Source organism: Choloepus didactylus, chromosome 15, assembly GCF_015220235.1.
Source record: "Choloepus didactylus isolate mChoDid1 chromosome 15, mChoDid1.pri, whole genome shotgun sequence".
Taxonomy (NCBI): Eukaryota; Metazoa; Chordata; class Mammalia; order Pilosa; family Megalonychidae; genus Choloepus; species Choloepus didactylus.
In genome coordinates, this window is record NC_051321.1 from 18,964,773 (window position 1) to 18,985,093 (window position 20,321).

Here is a 20,321-nt window from a genome sequence, read left to right on the forward strand (position 1 = left end):
ATGCAGTCCACCACCCCACCCCCATCTTGAAATTATGGCTGCCTCAGTGAATGACATGGTGTCAACACTGACATGCTTTGGGACACCAAAGATATGCATTGAACTTGCTCTCATTTCCAAAAAACTCATGTAATGGGTGTTTACCTTATGGTAATAACACCCAGGTAATGATTTATAACACATTGGAGAGAGGCTATGATTTCTGCATCAGGAGAAATGTTAGAGGTAAAACTTAATGGAGAAACATGGGTGAATCTCAAAGACTTGCTGAGCAAAAGAAGCTAGGCACAAAAGGGTATGTACTAGATAGTTCTATTTATATGAAGTTCTAGAATGTGTAAAAATGGTGATAGAAATCAGAGCAGTGGTTGCCTCTGGTGTGGAGTGAGGATTGCCTGAGAAAGAGAAGAGAGAACCTTCTGAGCTGATGGAAGTCTTCTGTATCTTGACAGAGTTGTGGGTTATGTGGGTGAATACTTTGTCAAAACTCATTGGATTGTACATTTAAGATTTATGCATTTCATTATATGTAAATTGTGCCTTACTTTTAAAAAAGAAACAAAAATTAATTCAAATGGAAAATTGCAAAGCAGAATGTATGCTATCATCCTACTAGCAGTTAAAGATAAAAGACTGTATTATGTAGGTATAAAAATAGGTAAAGGGAAAGTCATGCTTTTGTATTTGTGGCAAGGGAAGTTTGGTAAAATTTGCACATGGAATTTCTACTAGTTTCATACGTTCAATTGTTTGGGAATATGTGGCCATTTTTGCAGTGATTCTTAGCAGGGGTGCCGTAATCCAAATCTGATTTTATAGATGAGAAGGTATGAATCTTTTGTGTGGAATCTTCCAATGCTTCTAAAAATCTCATATCCCACCACCTTTCCTGAGTAACTGAAACAAATCACAGCTACTTTATTTAGTCTTGGTGTGTAGAAGGGTTTACACCACAGGTTTGTTGCCAGTAATAACTAATGCCCAAAGGCCGTGGTAAACCCCTGAACATGTTGTTTTTGTGTTGTTGTTCTTGGGGGGTGGGGTGAGCAGTGTTTGAAACTTGGGAGATTTCACATGAAACTCTGAACATCTAGAAATACCTGGCTTGCATTCCAAAACAGCAATTATTGCCTGGGTCTGAGTAGTGGCATCCTCCTTTAGATGGGGGTATACTTTACCCATATCCCACCACTCAAAATTATCTAAGGACCACCCAACTGCTTCAAAAAACATTTTTATAAAAATTTCTAATCTCAGTCCCTATGTGTATTTGAATTTGCATTCTTTGAATTAACATTTATCAGGCCTCTCCTTTCTCCTGGGAACTACCAAGGGCTTTAGTACATACATAAGGGAGATACTATTACTATATCCATTTCACAGATGAGGTATCTAAGGTTAAAATAAATAAAGAACTTGCCTGAGGTTGCCCAGCAGTAAATAGCAAAGCCAGGATTTGAACTAGGTGTTCTTACTCCAGAGCCTGTAAATTTACCTGCTACATTCTTGTTCTTTTTGTTGTTGTTTATTTTTAACTTTGGTCATCCATTGTTTAATAAAAATTTAGTAGTTTACTTCTGTTTAATTGGATTCTGGTTAGTTTCTTTGGATTTATTTTGGTAGAATAATTCCTGGTCTCCAAATTCTCTTCATTATGCATCCCAAAAAGTAAAAAAGGAAAAAAAAATGTAAATATGTTTAAATTATTTACTGATAAATAATACACTTCTACTATAGTAATATCATGTACATTCTTATAGCGTGTATGCTCTCTTGTCTACAGGATTGCTGTGTGGTTAACAAATCTATGGTTATAAAGTATTTGGGCAAAAACAAGTGCTGGGAGAGGCTGTTAATAATGAATCAGTGTGAAATTATTTGTGGGTACATGCCAACAGTTTTCCCAGAATTCTGACACTCTGTAAAGAAGGAATGCCAGCGAACATACATTTTGGAGGCATGTTTTCGTCTTGCTCAAAGGTAATGCCATCTTATTTTTCTAAATAAAGTTGTTTGTGTGTGGCTGTGGAAGGACAGCTTGTTCCTCTGGAGCCCTCATCCTGTCTCCCGACCTCCTTTCCCATCATCTTCTGTGATCTGAGTGAAGCTTTCTTCCGGAGAATGCACTTTTCTGCCCTTGTTTGTAATGCTTTTTTCTGCCCTACTCTGACCTCCTTTTTTTCTTAGTGGATTTTTTCTTCAAGGACCAGATCAAGCATTACATTCTGCATAATCCCAACAGCACCAGGCTGCTTAATCTTTCCCTCTCCTGTGCTTTCCTAATATTCTGAGCAACGCACTGAGGAGTGCAAAGGAACATGTTTGACATACCCTGCCCCGACTCTCCAGAGGGAAAAACTTTTTTGAGTGTCATTGTTGGGAATGTACTAGAAATATGTAACATTATCCTTGCAAAATGTGTCACATGAGATACCTCTCTGTTCTGGAACACATTTTATTTTATCAAGGTGGAAAATGGAAAGGTACCAGTTACCATATCAAAAACTCTTACTGGACCCCCCAGCCTTTTAGTCTTGCTGTAACTGTACCTGGAGTTGTATTTACCAAGTTGCACTATAGGTAGGCATATACACCCCTGCATCTCCTGCTAATTTATAAGCTCTTGGAGGCCCCTGACACCTGAGCAGTCATATTGCAGGTACTCACTTAAGCAAAGGATAGAGAAAAGCCTGGCACCAAGTTTAGTTAGATGTCTTGCTATATTCCTCATCTACCTTTCATATTTTTTGTTACCATAAACTACAGGGAGTGCCTCTGTGAAATCAAAGTTTAAGTCCAGTGATGAATAATCTCAAGAAAAGAAGCTAGTGAGCCAGAAGCCCTGACTGCAGGAGAGTTAAGAAATAGATTATTTAGGGTGTTGGACATTTACTGGTAAATTGACAGTGAACATGAGGTTTTCCAGAGTGAGTTGGAGCTATTCAGTGCTGAGAGAGATAAATTATAAATACTTTGAAATGTGCCATTGGAAATGCTTTCTCTGCCTTATGCCTCTTGGGAATGCTGTGGAGGGGGGAAGCTGGGGCTGGCATGGACCATGCACCTGCTCCAGGCCAGCTCCTCCATCAGCGGAGGTGCAGAGAAGCGCTGATGCTGGGATTTCTGGTTCTATGCTCAGCTGTTTATCCTACCAGCGAGAATGACCTGTCTCCTAATTACCAGCCACTGGGACAGCTTCCTGTGGCTGCAGCTGGCCTGGGCCTCTCGCACATACACCTGTCACCTAGTGCTTTCCCATTCAGTGGCACTTAGATAAGGTCAGCACAATGAGGATCACCACATCTTGCAGCTCTGTATTTGGGAAGAGGAGTTCTCAGACCAAGCATTATAGAATGTGTCCATCTTTCTCTCCTATTAAAGCAGTTAATAATGGCAAAAGTGTGTTTTGTTGATATCTACTTTTTATTCAAGCAGTGTATACTCATCTTGTGCCCTGACTTCTTACTGAAATTTGTCAAATTCTATTTCGAAGACATTGGAGCACTCACCTGGTGGCATCGTCTGTGAGGGTAACAGGGTAACCAAGATGAGACCTCCTGCCCTCCAGAAGCTGAGCAGCCAGGAGGGGCAGTAAGACAGTTTACAGATAAGCATATTACAAGGCAGGAGATAATAACGACCATGGAAGAGCTGCTATTCTGGGACAAGATAAGAAGAAACTGATTCTAGCTGCAGTGATTCTGGAAGCCTTGATGGAGAAGGCATCATTTGAGCTGCATTCTTAAGCACAAGCAGATTTTCAGAAGGTTCAGAGAGGAGGAGGTTGAGGAATTTCAGGAAAAGAGAAAACAAGCATGGGAAGGATGAAGGGTTGGAGAGTAAGGGATGTGTTCAGGGCACAGGGAAGGTTCCACAAGTCAGTGCTTAGACTCTATGAACAGTTTCATGGAAGAGCTTTTTCTGGCACATGGGGTTTGAGCTCACGGGTGCCTGTGGCCCCACCCCAAGCTGATCTCCAAATGCGGCTGCTTCCTTGAAGGCATTCCAAGCCTGTCGCTCATTGCTGTTTGGAAATCTTGCCTATTGAGAGTATTGTCAGAGAGTAATCCGAGACATTTGAGGTCTATTAAACTAATTATGCTTCAGTCTTCAGAGTGCCTTGCTGCTCTCAATCCTGAATGCTCAGCAGATTTTGTGTAGTATCTAAATTATTAATGGCGATGATATGGAAGAGGGGGCTTGGCTGCCTGTTTCATTTTGAGCAGGTCTTCGGCAGGCAGCATTAAAGGAAGGCAGGCAGCTGCTTGCGGCATGACGGACGAAGCAGGCCTTCCAGAGGAGCCCTGCCCTGATGGGGGCCTGTGCCAGTATGCACAGAAAATCACAGCCTGCTTTGGAGGTATGGGTAAGACCCCTTATGCATTGGGCTTTGCAGATGAGCAGAAAGATGAACAAGGCATGCTGTTGGCAGGAAGCAGGTGTAGCTGCTGCAGGCCCCTCGAGGGCTGAGCCGTTATCTGCAGGTCTGGTTGCACCCCTCCATCTGAGCCCCCTCACTTCAAAAATTGCCGTTTCTTTACCTAATCCATTCTGCTCAGCAGCAAAGAGGATCATAACTATTGTGAGTCGCTGCAGGTATTTTAAAAGAGCTTGCTGAACTCCTTGTTTGTTCATTTCTGATTAAAAAAAAAAAAAAAACCCAACTGAAAAACAAGTAACCCCAAAATCATTGATGAAGCCACAGGCTGTAACTTCAGACTGTTTCCTGAGAAAACTAAAGTCTGTAAAGATTCCCATTTTCAGGTGGTGACTTTCCCCTCTTAAATTTTTTTTTTCTTAGCCAGGAGCAGGTAGATCTTGGAAGAAAAATTAGAGGCATTTGACTGAAAAAAAAACAAAAGGCCTAAATCATTACATAGAATAAAATTTTCAAAAAGGCAGAGTTCTTTGTTGAGAATTACTGCATGGATTGACCTGTGCCAGGCAAATTAAGGGCAGTAGCTAAGACATCCATCCCCTGAGGGCGGTGCAGCCTGGAAACGCCTGGCCTGAGGTTGGGGTCCTTCCTATCATATCTTTCTTGCAGAGTGCAAAGGCAGAGAGTGCTCAGGGCCTCTTGGTGCAGGCTGATCCCCTGGGTGAATTTGCCCCCGATGGTTTATATTGGAGTTTATCACAGAAGTAGAGATTATTTAGTTGCAGTCAAATTATTTCTAGCTTGATTAGTGATATCCTATCTGTTAAGGCCAGCAAAAGTCTTGGGTGAAAGGTAAGCATTTGTCTCTTTAGCTTTGTAATGTACTAGATGATGATACTTTATCATACAAACAAATCAACCACTATAAAAACTACTCCCCTCCTTGTGTGCTTTTCTGTGACTCTGTGAGTTTACATGGAGCTGTGGCCGGAGGGTGATGTTTGTGCAGCCATGGAAAAACTGGGTCCTCTGGTGCTTCTTTAGGGGTCTTCTCCATCTGGTGCTTTCATGGCTGTTTGAAGAGGTTGAGGCAGAGACCACTGGAAAGTATATTTTCAAGATGGGAGGCTTCTTCTTTGCTGGATGTTTACACTGAACTGGGTGGAGGAGGTGCGGAAAGTGGGACTTTGTGGGTGCCTCTGGCCATTGCTGGCTCCAGCCCCGGCAGCCAGCAGCTAAGCCCTTCCCTCTCTTCTACCTGAGAAACGAGTCAGCCTCCTCAAATTTAAAGGTGGTCACTTGTGAGGATCTGTAAACTTGTCCAAAAAAAAAAAAAAATCAGGGTTGGTCTGAATATGTTCTGTTGATAGGACAGCCAGATTTGAGGTGGGGCTGATGTTTATATTTATAGAATTAGGTTTGGTGGGCAATGCTTGGTGAGTTTAGGAACCAAGAAGGCAGAAAAGCTTTGTCATGGAACAGTGCCCTTTTTCAGGAAGATGCTTGATTTGAAGAACATGATTATCCTTTCTGTCCAAAGTCTATGTTTGAGTGCTGTTAGTGAGTACTAGAGCCTGTGTTTAAAGTTGCTGTACCCTGCTTCTCTAGGCCTGGGTGAGGAATACAAATATACAACACATGTAAGCAGGTTAGAGCTGCTCGGTTCTCTGTTTGCAAAAGGCAGGGTTGTAGGAAACTGACCATCCGCGGGAAGAATGGATTGAGGTTGTGGGGGAAAGGAAATCCTCAGATGGGGCTCAGGGATCAGCATTTTGAACGAGCTGGTCCAGGAAACCACACTTTGGGCAACATTGCTAAAATATCTTACATTGTAAATCCTAAAGGTTTTTCAAATAGGCAAGCAAGAAATAGAATGCATGGAGATTGTTTTACCTATTTTGTAACTGTTTTTAGAGGAATACCTTGGAAAGAATTTTTTTTGAGGGGGTGTTTGGTATAGGGATTTGTTCCCCCAAATTTGAGAACAGAAAATTTGATGTGTTACTGCAGTAGTAAACAGCTCCCACGTTTCCACTCTTCCATGCTCCATCCCAGTCTTGGTCCCCTCTGGAGCAGAACCTATAGTCTCTGTTCCCATTTCACTTCTCCAGTACCGGAGTTGAGCTTGAATGATTCTAGCGAATTTAGGTTCTCTGGTCCTTGAACTTTGTTGCCAAATCCTGCATTAAAAATTAGGAGCTAGAAACAAAGGAAGCAAGAATTTTCTTTTTCTGCTTCATCTGCCTATGCCCTTCACCGCTGTGGTGGAAACAGTCATGGCTTGGGAGACAGGAGACCCGGCTCCACCATGTGCTTACCGAATTGTCGTGGGAAAGTCACTTAGCTTCCCAGAGACTTCCCTTCCTCTTCCTAAAGTAAAAAGGCTGGAGTACATCAGTGCTTCCTAAATATTGGTCCTGGTCTGGAGAACTTTTTAGAAATATAAATTTCCAGGCTCTATCCCCAAAGCATTTTATTTGATAGGTCTGGGCTAGTGTCCTAGAATTTGTAGTTTTCAAAAGTTCTACGGATGATTCTGATGCACAGTGGTGTTTGGGAACCACTGGACTAGGTTATTTTGGAGACCTTTCAGCTCTATAATTCTATTCTATTTAAAGTGTGTGAGAGTTTTAATTAAGAGAAAACTTGATTAGAACATAATAGTGCAATGACAGGAGGAGGAGTATTAATTTATTCACTTTGACTTGTGACTGTTGTGTGGACAATAGATTTTCACATATTGTACTTGACCTTAGTGTGTGGATGTCAGAGGGTAAATGTTCATTACCAGGGTTGTCTTTTGTGTGCTAGCACCTTAATTACATGAGTGTTCTGCTAGCTTGTAACTTTGTGAAAACTCACAGCTACCTACACGCCTATTCGGTCTCTATCGTGTGATCTGCTAGAGCTTCTGCAATAGCAGAAAACCCATGAAACAGTCTTAAGAATATTATTAGTCTTGGATTAATAGAGTTAGGAGGATTTTCATGGGATAGAGGGGAGGGGCTTTCCATTAGAAAATGGAAAGGAAATGATTGTTTATTGGGGCCTGAGCTGGATTTGTTGCTGGTTGAAACTGAGGAACTTTAATTGATGTCTCTCTTCTGTGAGATCTTAAATACCAGAGAACTTGGAATTACTAGCCTGAGTTTTCTCTGATACACTTTTATAGATTACATATAATATCTATATATACTTAGGTATATCCACAGTGCTCTTACCAAATGATAGTGAATATACTAGAAATATTTGCAGGTGAATTATCTTAGATATTGCAGCTATGTCCTTCCTCTCCTATGGACATTACTCTGATTTTTGAATATGCATTCATGTCTCAGAGTGGCAGAGTCTGGAGTTCCTGGTAGCAGCTGTTTTTCTCCCTGATCATCTGACTATGTGAAGCCCTAAGCTCTTGAGGTTAATCACTTAAATACATCTTTCTTAATCTTCTTTGCTGGACAATGAGAAAAGGGCAATAAGGAGCCAGGAGAACCAAGAGAGAGTTGTGGGGAAGCACAGCTTCTTGGGCTACTCATTCCGTTTCTCATTTCTTTGTCATCTGTGCCAAGATGCCTTCCCTCCTTGCTTTAAAATGTCTGGGGAAATTGTGCAGCTCTGAGAAAAGCAAAGTTGCCTCATTTGAAAGAACCAGTACCAGGGGCTCGTACAGAAGGAGACTGATTGTCGAGGACGTGAGTGTCCCTGGAAGCCCCTGTCCTGCTCCCAGGTGGGCCACCATCACACACTTGCTCTATCTGCATCCTGAGGACCACTGCACGTGTAGGCACTTGTTTAGCAGCTTTGAGCCCCTTGGTAAGTGAAAGAGCCACTTTAGACAGTTTTCATGGTTTATGATTGGTGTAAGTAACAAAGGACTATCTAGAACCATTCTTCTGTAATTTATTCTTCAAAGGAAACACTATCCTTAATATATAATTAATGGAGGAGGGGGCATGAATGGAGAATGTAACATAAGTAAATTTATGGAGCTAAATTCTGAGGGTATTTTTATGATCGGTAAAAATAATTGGTGCAAACAATTGTCTGTAATAGGAAATACAATGGAAAAGAAAGATCTCTATCCACAGATGGTATTCTTTCATGTGACAAAGGATGAAGGATGAAAAAGAAATATTCAAGGCAGCCGATTGACACTAGGAAAATATGACCTAGGTAGGAAGGTTCAAATGATACCATTGTCTTTGGAGAGCACACGTGGTGAAATTTTTAGAAAGGAAAAGAAAAGAAAGGAAAGAAAAAGAAAATTTATAATATTGAAAGAACTTATTGAGGCTTCTTTTCAGTGAAGCCCATTAAAATGTGATCACTCATCCATCTGCCTGAGAAAGAGATAGAGAAAGCCCAGCCTGAGGGCAAAGCTATTGCATTTGTGGGGTTTTCAGGCTTTTTGAAGTTTCTGTGATGTTTTCACCAATGAAAATGGTATATAACAAACTTTTCACTCTTTGTCAAAAGCAGTACTGCGATTAGTACAGGAGACAGAAGCTATTAGATATGGCCCTTGCAAACATATGAAAATAAGCCAAAAGAGCCAGAAAACATAATACATACACCTGATAATTCTTAGCTGCAGAGGGGGACAGGGGTAAAGGTTAGGTGAAGTAAGAGAGTTAACTTAAACTGAGCCTTTTTTTTTTTTTTAGGTTTTTGGCAATTAAAGTTTTTTTTCTTGAGATATAATTCACATACCACACAATGCATCCATTTAAACTGTACAATACAGTATTTTTAGTATATTTATACTTTGTACAACTGTCATCACGGCCAACTTTAGATCATTTTCATTACCCCAAAAAGAAATCTTGTGCCTGGTAAGCAGTCACTCCCCATAGCAAACTCCCCCTGCCCCCTGCCCCAATTCTGGCAACTACTAGTCTACTTTCTACCTCTATGGATTTGCCTATTCTGGACATTTCATATAAATGGGAATCATACAGCATGTGGTCATTTGTGTCTGGGTTCTTTCACTTTGCAAAATGTGTACAAGGTTCCTTCATGTTGTAGCATACATCAGTACTTCATTCCTCTTTATGGTTGAGTAATATTCTACTGTATGGCTACATCACATTTTATTTTCCATTCAGCAGTCGACAGGCATTTGTGTTGTTTCCACCTTTTGGCTATTATGAATAATGCAGCTATAAATATCTGCATACAAGTTTTTATATGGGCATATGTTTTCATTTCTCTTGGGTATGTACCTAGGAGTATAACTGCTGGGTCATGTGGTGATTCTATGTTTAACCTTTTGAAAAACTGCCACACTGCTTTCCAAAGTGGCTGCACCATTTTACCTTTCCATCAGCAATGTGGAAGTGTTCCAATTTCTCCCCAACCTCACCAAAATTTGTTATTATCTGACTTTTTTATTTGAGCCATCCTAGTGGGTGTGAATTGATACCTCATAGTGCTTGTGCTGAGATTTGACTGGGACAGGGAAGGGGCAGCTAGCAGATCAGTCCTAAGGCAGAACAGGACGCAGACTCTGGCAGATGCTGGTGGTGACAGCTTCTTGGCTCTCTCACTTTCCAACAGGCTCTGCCTTACTACTCCAGGTTCAGTCCTCAAGGGAGCAAGAAGTGGGGATAGGGAAACACTAGACTTTGCCTTTTGACCCCAAGCCCCTGACAGACTACCCTAGAAAGGCTTTATTCAGAACCAGCTGCCTATTGCGGTTTAGGGAACCTCTCTCAAGTATCCAATCCATATGCTGGTGGCTACCTAAAATCCCTTTATCAAGGAAAAAATGTCTTATTCCACACATGGTGATTTCTGCTAGAGTTATTACTTGATTGTGAATGAGCTAGGTGTGTCTACTGAATATCTCCACTGAAAGATATTCGAACCAGATGTTTTGGGGACAAGCTGTTGATGCTTATGAAAGAGATAAGGTTTGTTAGTAAGGGAAGACAGGAACTCAAGTGTTGACCAGGTAAACCATAGTTACATGAGACAGTGCACTGGACAGTGGCTTGCCAGCAGGTTCCATCACAAGATGACAAGAGAATAAGCAGTATCAAAGAGAACCCGTGGTGAAAGAAAGGGTAATTGTCATTGGGATGTCCGTATCTTAGTGGTGGCAAATAAGGAAATCTGGGGGATTAGTTCAATGTTGTGGCTTTGGAGATGGACAGTACAGAATTTGAGTCCTAGCTCTTCTACTTACTAAATATGTTATTTGGGGAACTTAGTGTCTCCAAGTCACAGTTTCCCAATCTGTAAAGTATGCATAATAATACCTACCTTATAGTATTGCTATGAACAGGGCCACCCCTAAGGCATATGGGGCCCTGGGAAAATATTTTTCATGGGATCCCTGTCTATATAAACAATTTGGGTCACCCTACATCAGTGTGTAAACAGACCAATCTCACCCAATCCTGGGAAAGCAATACCACACCAGGCTGAGGAGGGAGGGACTGCTTGCCAGTCCTCTTTTCTGGAATTGAACTGGCTCCAGGACTCCAAAACAACCCCATAGATATCAGTCTTGTTGTTCCTCAGGACATCTGGTCAACCCCCTGCACAGAGTGGGAGGGAAGGTAGAGGATCATGGGAGAGAGTACCAGAGAGGAAGCTGGGCTCTGCTGGTCTCAGGCACCAGAAGGGACTTACAAAATTTCACATTTTGAGGATGGCCTAGGGTTGGGTCAGGGGCTCCGCCTGCTTTGGTTTCATAATGGTATTGATTATGAGGATTAAATGAGAACATGCATGTAAAAGTGTTTGTCATAGTGGCACACATGAGCATCCACTAAATGTTAGCTATAATAATAATAGTGGTTTATTATTAAAAAAATAATTTTTCCTGTCATTTGCCTTCCACTACTGTGAAGCAGTAGGGGCCCAGTTTTTGTGCTGCGGGAGCCCAGGACTGTAGGCCCAGCACAGGACGCAGGATTCCCAGGAAGCCATTGTGTGTGCTCTGAGTATCCTGTTTAGGACAGGTGTTTGGAGGAAGTGCATCCTCCTGGAATTATGTGTGTTCCTGTGCTGGTGAAGTCCCGGAGTGCCGAGGAGCAGCTCCTGGCAGGGATATTTGGCAAAGGCCTCCTGCAGCTGCTAGAAAGACCTCAAGATGCTGCAGCTTCCTGTTGTTGTCCGGTGCTCACCTCCTGCTTTGAGCCCGTGCAGGGCTCCTTGCTTTTCAAAGTCCCCCCACATGTGTCTTTCCTTTGCCATGCTGAAAACAACCCTAGGAAGTCAGTAGGGAAGGACCAGTTTTCCCCTTCAAGAACAGGAAAGGATTTACAAGACACTGAGAAATTTGGATAAAGAAAATATATAAAAGAACTTATAAAATAGCTTCTGCACGTGTATGTAAGTCTTTCTGTGATTGTGGATGCAGCACCATTCTAGAACAGCTTATCATTCCTTGAGGGCATACTATGCCAAATGCTTTTAAATTTTTCCTCATTTAATATTCTCAATAATTAACCAAAGTGGGAACTATTTTTATCCTTATTTTACAGATGAGGAAACTGAGGCATTTCAGTTAAGAAACTTGCCAAAGATCATATAAGTAGTTGTGGAAGAGCTGGCTTTGTACTAGGTCCACCTGACTTCAAGTTCATGGTCATAACCATAATGCTGTGCTGCCTCACCCCCCAGTAATGCATGAGATCTGCTGAGGTCTGGTGCCCACACTTAAACTTTGTAAATGCTATTGCTAATTAAGTATTTTAGCAACTCACATTTGAAGACTCCCTTATAAATAAATTGCTTTTGCCAGGAAAATTAGCAAAATTTCTTTTCCTAGTTCATAAATATAGGCTATCTGTATGGAGTTTTCTCTGCTTTACTCTGGGGAACTTAGAGTAACTTTTTGAACCTGCATTTCTTTCTGTCCTTGTGAGCTTTTGGGTCTTGCACAAATGAAAGAGCATCCTTAGGGCAATTACCTCCTTGGCAAACAAACAAGAAAAGAGTGACACTGTTATCAAAAGCCCTGAGGATATCTGGAGAGAGTTCAGTGATTATGTTGTCAGGTGAGTGCAAATCCCAAAGCAGAATGTTCTGCACTGGAGATCAGGGACCAAAGTAGACCTGGCAGTCCCCTCCCTGGAAAAGCAGTTCATATCCCGGAAGATAGAAAGGTGACTCTGCTCTGGTTAAAGCACCTGCTGTGGTCTCCTTGTTACATTCATTATACTCTTTGGGATGGTATTCACTTAGGATGGTTGGTTCCCCCAATACCCAAATACTCAGATTTACCACATAGTTGGGAGAATGTCATAGGTGTTTGTTCTTTGTACACTGTTCTTTCATAAAGCTCTGTTCTTCGACTTTTCTCTTCGAGTCACCTCTCACCCCATTCACTATCACTAACCCCAACCCCGTGCATCGGCCATGTCACAGGGCAGGGGGTGAGGGGAGTCGTATGTATTGTGGGCCAAAGGGATGTCGTTGTCCGCAGTTTGAAGAGCGAATTCTTCAACACTGTATGGGGCTCTTCTGTAGCATCTTCCTGGTGGTATTGGGATGCTGTGTTGGGAAGATATTTTTCATGCCTTGCAAACATACTCAATTGTAAAGACTCTCCCTTCAATTTGAGAGAAATGCTTGGCCTAGCTGTGAAAAAGAAATGTTTCCTGGGAGATAAGGCAAGGAGGAGTGTGTGCTTCTTCCCTTGAGCCCTGCGCCCTGACTGATGGCTCTGACTCATGGCTGTTGTGAGGCACGACCTCCTGTCCCTCCAGCGTGTCAGTCCTCCGGCCAACACCCAGTTTGTTGGTGGGGTGTGGTTCCCTTTAAACAGCAGCCTTTGACGTATATATACTCTTGAGGACGGAAATGACAGGTGCTAACTGGTTTCTTCTAAATCTTAGAAGGCCAAGGAAGGAGAGAGATTTGAGATTTCAGCTGGATAGTAAAGCATTAGATGGTTTGCATTTCTTTCTTGATTTACAGTTATCAATAGCCCCTGTTCGCTTCCCAGGGCTGCCGTTCCATTAGTGTAATCATATTTCCCAGATGGCTGGACTCCTGCCTTTCTATTCTCATGTCCCAGTATTAACCCCTGAACACCTACATCGGACTTTCTTTTTTACAACCCGCAGGCAGGATTCACTGTAGCTTTTCCTCCTCTGGGAGGCTGGTCTTGCCTCTCGCCTCATCTTGCTCTGTGCTTCCCTGGTACCCTATGCTTTTCTCTTTTAAAGTTGCCTGTTGATGTGCCTGTCTCTTTCAGTATACTGAGCTCCTCTCTGAGGGCATGGAGGGAAAAAGAGCTGCAAGAGTGTGAGTGAATGAATGAATGAATGAATGAGTGAATGTTTGCAGAAATGGAATCATGGTGTTAGAATACAGCAAGGCGGGAGATCATCCCCTGCTTTTGGCAACTGAAACTGGGGAAGCAGGATAGCAGCGTGGCCTGAGTTCAGGGCTGTGGAACCAGATCACCCATATTCACAGTCCAGAGTTGCTCTTCTTAGTTGTGTTACCTGGGCAAGCTCCTTAAACTCTCTGAGCCTCTGTTTTATCAATACTAATACTACCGACATTGCAGAAACATTATAATAGAAAAAAATAAACTAGCATTATTTAGGTCCTCAATAAATATCTTCCTCTTTCGCTTTCTTCTTCCCCATCTCAAATGTGTGAAAAGCTAAATGAATGGTATAGATAATACATATATTTAGTTTTCAAAGGAAGGAAAGATTAGTTGGGCCTGGGGTGGCCAGAAAAGAGAAGTAGGATTTGAGCTGGAAAATAGATAAGATTTACCCCAATTATGATTAACAGGAAAATATCCAAATAATGTGAGAGCAGAAAGAAAAAAATAGAAGATTCACTGCCTGAATCTGCTTGGTCCAGTTTGTTTTTTGTTTTGCTGTTTTGTTTTTGTGTGTGTGTGATCTCTCAGGATCTAGGAATGTGGGCAAGTAACTATTTTCACCTGAAATATCCCCATCCAGTTTACTTCCTTGAATAACCAAATATGCTGAAATGCCCCATTAGTTTTAATTATATGTACTTAAAAACTAATCTGGTTCAAAGTCAGAAGGTAAGGTGGTTCTGTTTAAGTTTATTGTTTGGCATTGTTTTTTTTTTCCAGGCTTTAAAAAATTTTGATCCTAACTAAGAGTGTTCTATCTTCCAAGAAACCCCAGATTCAACATGATTTGATGCTAACAGTTCTGGGTGTGACCCAGTGCTTATGATTATAGGCTCATGTTAACTTAGCAAATCAGCCATGAGCCTGGAATGGCTTTGGGATGCAAGATAAAGATGCTATTTGTTAGCATTTGATTACTTTCTCCAGGCCCCACACCTAGAACACACTAGAGAAATCCTTTGCAGAATCAGGATTCATCAGGTATTCAGATTTAAATATGTCAGAACTCTAAATGGACTATAGCATGCATTAGAATTCTACATGTTTCTTAAAGGTAGAAATAAAACTTTTAAATAAACACCTTCCTTTTACAGCGTAGGGGAGACTAAGGCTTAGAGAAGTGAAATGACTTTCCCAGGTCTGTCATAGAGGTGGAATTCACTTGGGAACCTGGGCCTCCTTTCTCCCTGCTCAATTCTGCAGAAAGGAATGGCAAAGGAGTATCAAGCATTTCTTTAGTAGAGTTTGAGACTCTGCTCAGATGAAACACCCTGTGAAGCCCCTCCATACTCCCCAGTATGTCCCCTCCTTTGGGGCCTGTGCTGGTTTGAATGTATTATGTCCCCCAGAAAAAGCCATGTTCTTTGATGCAATCTTGTGGGGTAGACATTTTAGTGCTGATTAGATTGGAATTCTTTGAGTGTTTCCATGGAGATGTGCCCCACCCAACTGTAGGTGATAACTCTGATGAGATAATTTCCATGGAGGTGTGGTCCCACCCATTCAGCATGGGCCTTGATTACTGGAGCAGTATATAAGCTGAGACAGAAGGAACGAGCTTGCTACATCCAAGAGAGACACTTTGAAGAAGGCACAGAGCTGAAAGAGGAACTGCAGATGAGAGACAGTTTGAAGATGGCCGTTGAAAGCAGACTCTTGCTCCAGAGAAGCTGAGAGAAGACAACCAAGAGTGACATTTTTTGAGAAACTGCAGCCTAGGGAGGAACATTCTGGGAGAAAGCCATTTTGAAACCAGAACTTTGGAGCAGACACCAGCCACGTGCCTTCCCAGCTAACAGAGGTTTTCCGGACACCATTGGCCATCCTCCAGTGAAGGTACCTGATTGCTGATGTGTTACCTTAGACACTTTATGGCCTTAAGACTGTAACTGTGTAACCAAATAAAACCCCTTTTATAAAGCCAATCCATCTCTGGTGTTTTGCATCCCAGCAGCATTAGCAAACCAGAACAGGGCCCCTTGGTGTACCACAGAAATGCCCATCATTTGTGGTCGTGTCTGTTTGTTGCCAGGTCTTCCCCTACCAGACAGTAAGGTTCTGACTGGTAGGAAAGTCATCTTAGTGGTCTTTGTTTCTTCCGTATATAACACAGTGCTTGGTAAACAAAGGTACTTAGTACAAATTTTTTTTTATTGAGATATAATTCATATACCACACAAGTCACAATTTTACCATATTTAATTTGTGGGTTTTAGTATATTCACAAGTTTGCAAAGTCATTATCACTATTTAATTCCACAACGTTCTCACCACCCCCATAAGAAACCTGTGCCTGTTAACAGTCACTTGCCTCTTCCCAGCCCCTGGCAACTACTAATCGACCTCTCCTCTAAGAATTTGCCTATTCTGGACATTTCCTATAAATGGGATCATACAGTAAAAGCTCTTTTGTGTCTGGCTTCTTTTACTTAACATAATGCTTTCGAGGTTCCTGCATGTTGTAGCATGTATCAGAACTTCATTTCTTTTTATGACTGAGTAATGTTCATTCTATGGATAGGCCACATTTTGTTAATCCATTTCTCAGTTGATAGACATTTAGGTTGTTTCCATTTGGGGCTAATATGAAAAATGCTGGTATGAACATTTTTTGTGCAAGTTTTGTGAGGACATATGTTTCAATTCTCTTAGATATATACCTAGAAGTACAATTGCTAGGTCATATGGTAGCTTTATGTTTAACTTTTTGAGGAACTGCCAAAATATTTTCTAGAGTGGCTGTGCTATTTTACGTTTCTACCACAGAACAATTTTAAATCAAATCTAAGCTATTCTCCAAAAGCGAAATAACCAGTTGTACCAAAATGCAAAACTCCGTATGTACATTCAGGTCTATTTATATCCTGTATCTCAATCTTCAAAACCACTTATATCCCTATAATGTACAAGTGTGAAAACATATTATGTAAAGGAAGGGAGGGTCTTTACTCTGAGACACTATTTAGCTCGTTTCTTTATTCATGCCATGAGTGCTTATTGTAGCCCCCAAGTTTCGCTTGGTTGCTGTTTAGAAATCTTGCCTCATCCAAGCTTTGTAGCCATAGATAGCAACTAAAATGAATCAGAGGACGTCAGGGATGGTCTGACTCATGCTGCCCAGAAAAAGCTAGCTCATAAAGGTTTACTTGCAGCCCTAGTGAAGGGGGAGAACTCTGATTACATAGACTGGGTCTGGGAAGAAAGTCCAAGTGCTGGGGGTCCTGCCTGCATCCAGCCTTCTCTCTGTCTGTCCCCTGATGACCAGTTCATTTTGTAAAGTCGTTTTTGACACCACTAGAATATTCTAGAGTATTTAACATTTGCTCTCCTTGCGGAACTATTCCCAGTCCTGTTTGCTATCAGTCTTTTCCCTTAAGAGCTGTCATATGATCTACTATGTAAGTGGACATGTTCATCTGTTTTATCTTCTCAGACCAGACTTGTCCTTGAAGGGAACAAAGTCTGTGATCACTTGGTACCCAGCAGTACTTGAGAACTAGTGGCTGCTTAACAAATGCCTCATTTTTGAGGTCTTCAATTGGTCCAGTATTATCCTTCATGATAGTACCATGTGATGTTAATTTATTTAGTAATTCTTCAACTGAACTGGATCTAGGGTCTGTTGGTCTATTTTTAAAGAGGATGCAAGTAGCTACTTCCAACTCATTTCTTGGTTGACTTCTTCATCTACTACCAAGAATGGTCTGGTTCATTTTCTGTATTGTAGGAGCCAGTGAAAAGATAAAACCAACTTTCTGCAATTTGTCCAGCAGTTGGGGAGGGCCACATTCTACTTGAAGTTTTCCTTTATCCTTTTTGCTTTGTGACAAGTGTTCCTTCCTTTGAAACCTTCATAGCGTTTTCTCAGTATGTCTGATTTCAATCCATTTCTACCTCATAATAGAACTATTTGGATACAGTACTATTACTGTTTGCTCTTCTAGAATGTAGGCTCTTTGAGGGTTAATCCATGCATCTTTGATCTACATACCACTTTCAGCCCCTTGGAGGTGAAGTTTCGCACATTGTTGATGCTCGGTAAACACTTGCTAAGTTAATTGATTAATCCACCATTACTTTTTTCTCTTCATTCTTCCCCACTCCAGTTTTTGTCCACCTGATTCTTAATTGCGTGAGATCGTATGACTTGACACTGTTTTTGTGGTTTAGTTGCTTCCCTGCCCCACCTCCCATTTGTGTGCAAATTTATTATCCAATGAAGCATACTGGTAAATGATCAGCACTCTTGGTATATTTTATTCAGGAAGGGAAAAAAATATTGTGCAATCGAGATCTTAAACCAAGAAAAATTTAAGTTCTAAATATTTCCCTTTCTTTCTTCCCTCTAATCCTTCCCTAAGTCCCAACAAATCCAATACACATGTAAAGTGTTTCCCTTTTTGCTGGTGATTGTGGGGAGAAAGGAAAGGGGGAAAACTGCCTCCTATACCTCTTTCAAAAATATAGCCAAGTGGTAAATGGCATATACTACTAGCACAATCTTTGGTTGAATTATAGCAATATGCAGCTGTTTAAAATTAAAGAGAGCTATTGTATATATGTTACTACAATAGAATATCATTATAAAAGAACACATTTCTACAAAGCTTGATAAGTGTTATAAATCACATCCTTCCCCCTAAAACATAACTGCAGGCTGAAAACACATTTTGCAGCATATTAGTTTATGAGGTAGTTCTGACCCCTCCAACCGGAGTTAACCCAAATAAGCTCATTTACATATTTTAAAGTAAGCACTTTAGCGCAGTATGTGTGCATACAAATACCATATGTACATGATCCAATTAATCATTGATCCCCTGGAGAAAAAGATAATACATTCTGTCTGATGAGCATATTTGCTCTGTTCGGTATATCGGTCGATTTAAAATGTCTCTGTAATCTAAAGTGGAGTACTAGTTGAAGTGATCAGTAGATCAAGACAAATTTTTCTTTCCTTTATAACATAAAAAGCTGGATAATTTAGATTCTCTTTTGTATTTAACTGTCTCCAGAAGCAGACCCTGAAATAGGACTCAAGGCCAAGTAATTTATTAGGAAGATGATCCCAGAAAACACTGATGGGAGGGGTGAAGCTAATAAAAAGGTCATTGTCAAGGCGGTAATTACCAGGGTGGGCAGCCAAAGCTCAATCCATGGGAACTCTGGGAGATAGTATAGGATATGCCTCAGAGATTTTCCATTCAAGGGTTGAGGAAGCTGGGACATTTGACTACCACCTCCCCATCTGCCATTGGTTCAGAGTTGCTTCCTGGTGCATTAGCTTACCACACACTGATGTTTCCAGTGATCAGGTTAATTTGTAGAGGCAAATGCCAAGGAGACATGGGCAGGGCACTGTCAGTGTCAGCTACAGATTTTATTACAGATGATCCAAAATACTGAGGTATTATTTGGTTAAAATTTCCTCCTCCATTCTGTTGAAGGGTCTTTTGGTTTTGAGGAACAGAAAGCCATTTATACTACTCAGTAATTCAATCAAACCAGGGAGGATGATGTAAGAACCTAGAGAGGTCTCATGGGAACCCAGGAAGTGTTGGGCACCCAGCCCTCAGGAATCACCAGAATTCCAGGCAGCTCCAAAGACGAGCAGTTCAGTTCTGTGGGAATGTCCCATTCTCCTCCCTCCCAGCTGGCTCCCTCTGACACTCTACCCCTTGTAACTTTGGATGCATGACTCTGTGATGCCTGCCCCTGGCCTGGCATTACTTGATTTTTTCTGCCCCCTGCTTTCCAAATGTACTCTCTGCCTTCTATCTGCCTCTTCAGGGCAAAGGCAGTGCCAGATGTGGGGCCCATCTCTCTAAATTTCTATTTTTTACTAGCCCATGGCCAGCTAATTCCTTACTGTGCTGTTAGTTATTTGATCCTTTTAGGAAATTTTTTTTGTATATTTCCTCTAGCTTGTTTAGTTGTCTTTAGCAGAAGAGTTAGTTCAAATTACCTAGTCTCACATTAATGGAAATAGAATGTGGAGCAGTTCTGTAAAGGCTGGTTAGTGCCTGTCTCCAAAGAGATTAACTTCTTGATGCGTGCTCTCTGCTCCTAAGCCTGTCAGAAGTCAGTTCTGAGCCCACCAGAGCCCTCAAACTGCTCGGACACTCAACTGCAACAGAGGAAGCAAACTGCCCAAGCACCTGTGGTCATATCATCACTTACCCAGGGCTGATTGAGGATCTCGGGGGGCAGGGGGTGGCAAAAATAACACTTGCATGAATATAGTACACGATTAGCTACTGATCACTCTTGTGCCAAAATTCTATGTCTGTGAAATGTAAGAAGGGACATGGTAGCTAAGGGAAGGCAACAAAACCTCCTTCTACAGACCTTAGCTGACCTTACTTTGTTTTTTAACTCAAGTACCTCCCACTGGCTGGGACTTTTCTATCTATTAGTTTGGATTCCCAGGAGTGAAAACCTAATTGGCTCAGCTCATCTTTTCCAAGACAGGTTATGAATTAGGTCCTAGGTCAGCTGAAGGCTGGGTTCCCTCCTAACAATCTAGTCAGCCACGGCCAAGGGAGCTCAGGGGCCCAGGGCCTACTCCAGAGAGGGCGGAATGGG

General features: G+C 41.6%; 1 protein-coding gene across 4 annotated transcripts in view; it reads left to right on the forward strand.

Moving 5' to 3' along the window:
- The window catches only part of ABLIM1 (actin binding LIM protein 1), a 265,485-nt gene that overhangs the window by 79,505 nt on the left and 165,659 nt on the right, over positions 1–20,321 (forward strand). For 3 of the 4 annotated variants that reach the window (XM_037804331.1, XM_037804333.1, XM_037804332.1), the window contains exon 1: positions 7,933–8,191. The exons of the other annotated variant lie outside the window; for it this stretch is intronic. In XM_037804331.1, coding sequence (XP_037660259.1) covers positions 7,948–8,191 — 244 coding nt within the window. In that variant the 5' untranslated portion in view covers positions 7,933–7,947. Of the gene's footprint in view, positions 1–7,932; positions 8,192–20,321 lie in introns of those variants that run through there. 4 annotated transcript variants of the gene reach the window in all.